Raw genomic sequence first — 8,789 nt, forward strand, 5'->3', positions numbered from 1 at the left:
GTCTATCTATCCCTAAGTGGTATTACCTTTCATTTTATACACTCTATTAACACCAATAGTCCAAACTTGTGAGTACATAAACTTAGTGAGGATTTGGAGCACAAAGACAAGGGCATGGATTCCAATAAATTCAATGCAAAGGTTCAATCCTATGAGCCCACTAGATTAGCAAGCTCACAATACCTACAATCACAATGGTCTAATGAAGGTTTGAACCTTGATGAATACATTAACAATGCCATGAACACTACACCATGAATGACAAGATTAGATTGGTTTGTGTTAAGAATGCAAGTGAACATTATATAGAAATAATAAATCACAACGAAAAATTTAGGGGCTTCTACTATGTGTATGGTGGTTTGTAAATGTTTAATGAAAGAAAGTCAAGTCACATGTATTGTTAAAGAGAAGAAGCAATAAGGGTTTTCAAGAAATTAAAGAGGCACTAATACAAATCTTATAGAATAATTGTAGAAAGAAAAGAAACTTGTAAAAAAAGATACTTCTTCAAAGAAATAATAGAAAGGGATGTTGTTGCTTCCTCTACAGAAGAATCAATAATAATGAGATCCTTAAGTAGTTATAGAAGAAATAGAAGTTCCAAAATAAATTAGAGAAGAAATAAAAAAAATCTTATTGTCAAAAAACTTGTAAGAAGCTATTTAAGAGTTTTACAAGGGAATTAGTGGAATTTGGACCAACTTTAATAGTATTCAATACCAAAGGGAGGTATATTCCTATAAATAAAGATTGCTTGTTTAAAACTTATAGAGATTAATCTCAAAAGTTTTAAATAAAGATTACTTGTTTAAAAGTTATAGAGATTAATCTCAAAAGTTTTCTTGACTTAATTTTTAATTCAATGTCAAATTTTTTTGTTAATAACAAGTATTAAAATATTCTTTAGTAGAAACACACAAAAAAGGGTATTGTGATTTTTCCTATAAGAAAGATTAGAATTAGTTTTTTGACACAAACATTTAAGTATCATGAATCCTATCAAAGATACATAGATAACTTAGCGATTTTGGATGTGTCCAAGAAAAGATGGGCTTAGAAAAATGTGTCTTAATTAAAAATAGAAAGATATAGAATTTGACAACCTACTATACATAAGAAAATTGAGTGAGATAAATACAAAACAAAACATGCTAAAGGAGTGCACACTATATATATATACAATTGTAAAGTATACAATTTTTGACTCCACAATTATAATATAAGGGGTTTGAAGTATCTTAAGGCAATTACACAATTCTATGGAATCACTTAAGAAACATCATCAAGAAGCAATATGATATTGCCTTGAATTTCAATCATAAAATCCACTTTAAATATCTACAAACTTTAGGGTGATAGCAAAGCCTAGATCCCTTTTCAAAGCATTAAAATAATCTATGTAAATAAGGTCATTTCAAAGTTTAACAATCAATTTGTTTTTCCGATCCACAATTTTATATGAGTGAAACTACTTGAGGTATGACTAGGAATCAAAGTGAACATCAAATTGTGTGGACATAATCACTATGATTAGTTGAAGAGAGAGGAAGAGTTGCAATATTATTGTTTAGGAAAGGTTTGAAGAGAGAAGAAGAGCCACAATATTCTTGTTTAGGAAAGGGCATATGGGGATTTAGAGGAAGTTGGCAAATGAGAGGGGCCATGTGGTCTACATTGAGATGAAAGAGGATTGGTTTGAGGAATGAAGAATGGGTTAATTGATAAGGATGATGATATGTTTCGTAAATTTGACAAGAAGTTAGATTCAAATCAATTAGAAGTAGAGTATAAAAAGATGAAACATAGATTATCCTTGATAAAATATAACTCTCAATCTTTAATTATTAAGAAAAAAATATCAATTTTAATTTGTACTCACAATAGAGATTATAATGATAATTTATAATCAATATAAAAACTTTTTAAAAGGATCTTAAAAAAGAAGTGCTAAATAAAATTAACTTTGGGTGAGACTTGATGTTAGATGGGAGCCTATGATGGTTGCCGAAAGAGTGAAACTAGTGGAATCGACATGCAGGTGTTCAATCAATGTGGAGAGAGTCGAGAAGGGCGACTTTAGAACTTGACTGTCAATTCCATATTGTGAGCACGATGCTCCTTTCAAACGATCCTTCGAGTTTTCGTAACTTCTGTTCTGCTGTAAGTGAAATGCTCGCAGGCTTACCACTGGTAATGTCATTGTGGTATACGTAGACCAAATCATACTGTTTAGTTTCCATGCTTCAATTACAATCATAAAATGCCATTGCCATCCATTACTTGTCTCAATTTCACAGCTCTAAGTAGAGAGGGCCAGTTGAAGGAGGCGCTGCACATTCTGCTTACTACGCACAACCCCCCTGAAGACTATTCTACATACATTCAATTATTGCAGACCTGCATTCTCAAGAACACGATTTCACAAGGAAAAAGAATCCACTCTTTTATCGCTCACAGGCTATTTGCATCTGCTACACGCACAACTTTTTATAATAAGCTTATTTACATGTATGCCAAGTGCGGAAGTCTGGTTAATGCTCGTAAAGTGTTTAACCATATGATAGAACGAGACAGCGTTTCATGGAATACGATCATTGTAGCGTACAGAAGACATGGGTATCCTCACGAGGCAGTTAAGCTTTTTCACCAAATGCAACGAAAAGGTTTCCAACCCGATCAGTTCACATTTGCCAGCATACTCCCAGCCTGTGCGAAAATGGGAGCTTTGGAACAGGGTATGAAGATCCATCAAAGGATAACGGAAGGGGGTTTTTTGTCAGATGTAGTTTCAAATGCCCTGATAGATATGTATGCAAAATGTGGAAGCATAGACAAGGCACGTGAACTGTTTGACCGAATGCCTCGAAGAAATGTATTCTCGTGGACTGCGATGATTTCAGGATATGCGCAAAATGGATTTGTTGAAATAGCCTTAGAAACTTTCAAGCAAATGCAATTGGCAGGTGTAAAACCGAATTCCACAACCTTCGTCAGCATCCTCCCTGCCTGTGCCAAAATTGGAGCTTTGGAACAGGGTATAGACATTCATCAATGCATTAAGGACACAGAAATTTTATCAGATGTTGTAGTTGCAACTGCCCTGGTAGATATGTATGCAAAATGTGGAAGCATCCAAAAGGCACGTGAACTGTTTGACAGAATGCCTCACAGAGATGTCATCTCATGGAATGCAATGATTGCAGGATATGCACAAAACGGATTTGTTGATAAGGCTGTAGAAACTTTCAAGCAAATGCAATTGGCAGGTGTAAAGCCAAATTCCACAACCTTTGCCAGCATCCTTCCTGCCTGTGCCAAAGTGGGAGCTTTGGAACAGGGTATAGACATCCATCAAAGCATAAAGGATAAAGCCATTTTGTCAGATGTTGTAGTCGCAACTGCCCTGGTAGACGTGTATGCAAAATGTGGAAGCATAGACAAGGCACGTGAATTGTTTGACGGAATGTCTCAAAGAGATGTGGTTTCATGGACTGCAATGATTGCAGGATATGCACAAAATGGATTTGTTGAGAAGGCTTTAGAAAGTTTCAAGCAAATGCAATTGGCAGGTGTAATGCCAGACTCGACAACCTTTGCGAGCATCATCTCTGCCTGTGCCAAAATGGGAGCTTTGGAACAGGGTATGGACATCCATCAAAGCATAAAGGATAGAGGAATTTTGTCAGATATCGTCGTTGCAACTGCCCTGGTAGACATGTATGCAAAATGTGGAAGAATAGACAAGGCATGCGAAATTTTTGACAACATGTCTCAAAGAAATGTGGTCTCATGGAATGCCATGATTGCAGGATATGCACAAAATGGATATGTTGAAAAGGCTCTAGAAACTTTCAAGCAAATGCAATTTGCAGGTGTAAATCCAAATTCCTCAACCTTTGTAAGCATTCTACCTGCCTGTGCCAAAATGGGAGCTCTGGAATTGGGTACAGACATCCATCAAAGCATAATGGAAGCGGGGCTTTTGTCAGATATTATAATTGAAAATGCTCTGGTAGACATGTACGCAAGATGTGGAAGCATAGACAAGGCACGTGAACTGTTTGACAGGATGCCTCAAAGAGACATTATCTCATGGAATGCAATGATTGCGGGATATGCACAAAATGGATCTTGCAAGGATGCTCTCATAATCTTTGAATTAATGAAGCTCTCTGGAACAAATCCTGACATTGTAAGCTTTACTTTTGTTCTATGTGCATGCAGCCATGCAGGCTTATTGGATGAAGGCTGTACATACTTCAATGACATGAGTAACCCTTATTGCATTACACCTACAGTTGATCATTACGTGTGCATGATTGACCTTCTTGGCCGTGCTGGCTATCTTGAGGGCACCCTAAACTTTATCATTAAGATGCCAGTCAAACCTGTGGTAGTTTTGTGGATGTGTTTTCTCGGTGCTTGTAGATCACACATGAATATAGGCTTAGGAGTATTTACAGCATTGTTGCTTTTTGATTTGGATCCTGAAAATGCTGCAACATATGTTCTGCTCTCAAACATCTATGCAGAAGTGGGCAGGTGGGGTGAGGTTCAAATGCTAAGGAGATTGATGAAAGATAGAGGAATAAAAAAGATTCCTGGATGTAGTTGGATTGAAGATCATAAAATGGTACATGCTTTCTGTGCAGGAGACAGATCACATCCACAGACACGAGAGATCTATGCAAAGTTGGAGAAATTGGCTTGGGAGATGAAGGCAGCAGGGTATTTTCCAGATTCAAGACATTTACATAATGATGTAGAAGAGGAGGAAAAGGAATTATTTCTCTGCTACCATAGTGAAAAGTTGGCAATTGCATTTGGTTTATTAAACACAGCTCCCGGAACAACTATTAGAGTTGTTAAGAACCTTCGAGTATGTGCTGATTGCCACACTGCAACAAAATTTATTTCCAAGATTGTTGCAAGAGAAATTGTTGTGAGAGATGCCAACCGTTTCCATCATTTTAAACAGGGAGAATGTTCTTGCGGAGATTATTGGTGACACTAAATGAAGCAATCTGAAAATAGACTTGCGCTACAATAATGTGGCCTATGTCAGACCTGCAGTGATGATCAAGGGACAAGGATTTTATATTCAAATCTTTGTTTTGATTTGGGTATTTGGAAATCTAGACCATGCTGTTGGCTTAGTAAAATTAGATGCATATGGTACAACATCACTGCTTATATACACTTTCGGGGTATTTGTCAAAGACCTGTTCTATGTTAAATGTTAGCATTTTATTGGATGTTTTCACAGAATTTGTATATATATGAAAAGAAAAACCAGAGGAGATGGAGGAGAATGAGAAAAAAAAAAGATGAGGAACATTTCAAGTAAATGGAAAGATGCTTATCAACAAGAAATAGGGAAGGAGGGCTCACACCATTGCCATTTTGTATAGTTCTTTTGTTTAGGCTAATTTCATTATTATCTTTTGCCTATGTAAGGAGGATCACTTGAGATTAAAAGAAACATTCTAGATCAGCTATGTAGTTTTAAGTAAGTGGAAAGATGCTTTATCAAAAGAAATAAAGAGAGAAGGGTTCACATCCTTGCCATTTTGTCATTTGTCAGGACCCCCGATCTGACATTGCATTTCCAGCGATGAAATTGTCTTACAAAGTAAGACTTCACAGTTTCATTGCCTTGATCGCCTATCTCAGGTGGGCAGACTTGATCAAACTATTAATTAGTTAGCAAAGGTTAATTGGAACGGTTTGATTGGTCAAACCTGGGGGCTATTAAATTAAGGGAGATTATGAAGACAGCGGTCTGATGTAGGGAGGCATCTCCTCCCAACCAACATAGCCAGCAGTGGGAAGAAGCACGACTTTCCAGGAAGAAGGGATACAAAACACCTCTTCAGATATCTACATCACTTAGCAATAAATACAGTAACAAAGGCAGATCGAATCATCAAGAAATCATCACTCAATCATCATCGAAGGATAAAAAAAAAAAAAGACGTGGAGGGTATAAAGAGGAATTAGGATCAAAATATTATCAGCAGCAGATTGGTATGCTGTATCGTGCTTATGATCATATATTTGTTTATTTATGTTGTATTATGTCTGCATTTCTATATATAAATGTAATACAGGTTATTTATACAAAGAAGCATTGTCAATAAGATTGCATTTGATCATAATAATAGATCAGATTCATACTTAATTTCTTATACATTCATAATGCATAAAAGACTATTATATCAATGGTCTAGTCTTTAATCATTTGCTATTGCTTGTGAGAGGATATGTTGGTGTGTGTAGGGAGAGGTGGAGTAAATCTTCACAAGATAGGTAATCCCAAGATGGGGTATGAATAGAGTCTTGAAACCTTGAGGGAGCCTACTTGTAGACTGGTTTCCAAGCACCCTATGATAGTAAATCCCCATCCTCCATTACGGTTATGAAAGAAGTAAGGATGGGGTCTAAATATAATAATTGTTGATTGTATTATGAAGAATTAATTGTTCTCTAGTTTCAATGATCTAATTAAAGGCATGATAAGTGTGTTGATATACGGTTTAATTATGGGAAACATGCTTATTCCCAATAGGAAACATTACAATTGGTATTAGAGCTTTAATCTTGCTAGCTTGCAGAACAAACCTACTTTGATAGACATTCACTTGGGTTTCGACTAGGCCAACATTGCATTTCTATATGTCTGTTTAGCATGCTTACTCCATGTGTATTTTATTTGCATGTTTTTCTCATGTATGCCTTGTGTTTGCTTCATGTCTGACATGTTTTCCGCATGTGTGATTTATATGTAGGCCTTGTGTCTTATGTGTATTTATGTGTTTGCTTCACAACTGATGTGTCTTCAACATGTTTACTCCATAAGTACCTTTCAAATGTATACATCATGCATATATATGTGTGTGTGTGTGTGTGCGTATTGTTTCATGCCATACATGTACATCATGCCATGTGTGTATTCATGTATTTAGGCTTCATGCCTTATATATGTTTATGCTTTTACAAATATGCTTGCTTCATGTACAATGTGTCTTCAACATGAATAATCCATGGGTATTTTGTATGTGTACGTTTCCAATGTGCATATCTTGTATGTATGCTTTATGCTTATTTAAGTGTTTGACCCATGTTTGTCATGTTTCCAACATGATTACTTCACGTGTGTGTTTGCTTCCTTGAACATGCTTAGTTATCCTATGAGTATGAGTACTTATAAATGCTTTAAGAGCTATACTCTCACATTACAACTAAAATGGGGTGCATGTTTTAGATCATCAAGCTCCTTTCTACAAATATGGGTCATGTACTCATAATAACTTGGGAAGGACAACATAGGGATTTTGGAACATGATGATACAATGAAAACCTATAGGAAGGAAGAATGTGTGAAAGTACAATTACTTAAACCATGAAGTGATTGTAAAGAACTTGATGAGTATTGTAAGTTGCCTATAAATTGTCATAAAATGAGAGATGAAATATGTTGCTCAGAATACGATCAAACAAAAATAATACTAGCCATGTTCAATTTATCTCTCATACATTTAATCTCATTATCTAACCATAACAATCTATATGCATACAAATTGTATGGCAAAAAGGGGTGATGCGAGATCTCCTTAATTAAATAAGATCTTATTCCTTATCTCTAGTTAGTAACTACAATGTCAGTGACATTCACACTACCCATTGAAATTTCTCATTGGCTAATCACTTTCCAATATTGAACGTTCAAGATACACACTCTAATTATTGATGTCAAGCTATATAAAGATTATTATTATTATTAACTTTTCATGTTGTCATCTAGATCAAACATCTTTCACATTCTCTAATTAATACAACCTTTATACATTTTTTTTGGAGATATTTATCTCACTAATTGTTTTAACTATTGACTTAGAGATGTTCATCCAACAACATATAAAGCAAGAAATTTAGACATATCTGTATTCCTTTCATGAATGATATGTAATCATTTGGGGTTTCATCAAAATCACTCCCGCAATCATAAGTGATAATAACTCTTTGTATAAAAAACTCTTCTATTCTCTAAACAATATTTATCATTTCATAAACTACTTATCTCACATTGTTATATTCAAAATTTGTAAAAGCATGACTGAACATAGTCATCTGTCATGATACCAATCTTCTTACAAATGATTATAGATTTTTATCTTCTCTTGAACAATTGTATTAAGGTACAACTTCCATGCAAACAATAAGATTCAGTGAACTAATTCTTAAAGATTGCCATTCTATAAGGCATAATCAGCATGGTCATCTCACAATTAAGGTCATAGATGTGTGTCATACTTATAATCTTGACCTTAATATATATGAAGCTCATCCTTTACTTTGTCTTGAAAAGTTATCCAGGAACAATCAAAACAATTCTTACAAATAAAATTGATGTGAAGAAACTTGTCTTAAGATTACATATCTTCAAAGATTAGAAATCTTCGCATTGAGAATATTTAGTCAAAACGAATCATTGCTTGAGAACAAGCATTCCATTTCCAGTGATGTAAAATTTGTCCTACAAAGTAAGACTTCACAATTTCATTGCCTTGATTGCCTATCTTAGTTGGGTGGACTTGATCAAACTATTAATTAGTTAGCAAAGGAGGCGTCATGATTGTATTCATAAACTATTAATTAGCTAGCAAAGGTTAATTGTAACAATTTGATTGGTCAAACCTGGACGCTATTAATCTAAGGCAGATTCTGAAGAGACAACAATTTAATTTAGGGAGGTGTCTCCTCCCAACCAACAGTGGGAAGAAGAA

At 35.1% G+C, this 8,789-nt stretch overlaps 1 protein-coding gene across 1 annotated transcript; it reads left to right on the forward strand.

Moving 5' to 3' along the window:
* Positions 1 to 1,994: 1,994 nt before the first annotated feature.
* LOC131859604 (pentatricopeptide repeat-containing protein At3g24000, mitochondrial-like) lies at positions 1,995 to 6,143 on the forward strand. The gene has a single exon (XM_059213551.1). The coding sequence runs from the start codon at positions 2,264 to 2,266 to the stop codon at positions 5,009 to 5,011; it is 2,748 nt and encodes a 915-aa protein (XP_059069534.1). The 5' UTR covers positions 1,995 to 2,263; the 3' UTR covers positions 5,012 to 6,143.
* The last annotated feature ends 2,646 nt before the right edge of the window (positions 6,144 to 8,789 follow it).

This window comes from Cryptomeria japonica, chromosome 10, assembly GCF_030272615.1.
Source record: "Cryptomeria japonica chromosome 10, Sugi_1.0, whole genome shotgun sequence".
NCBI lineage: Eukaryota > Viridiplantae > Streptophyta > Pinopsida > Cupressales > Cupressaceae > Cryptomeria > Cryptomeria japonica.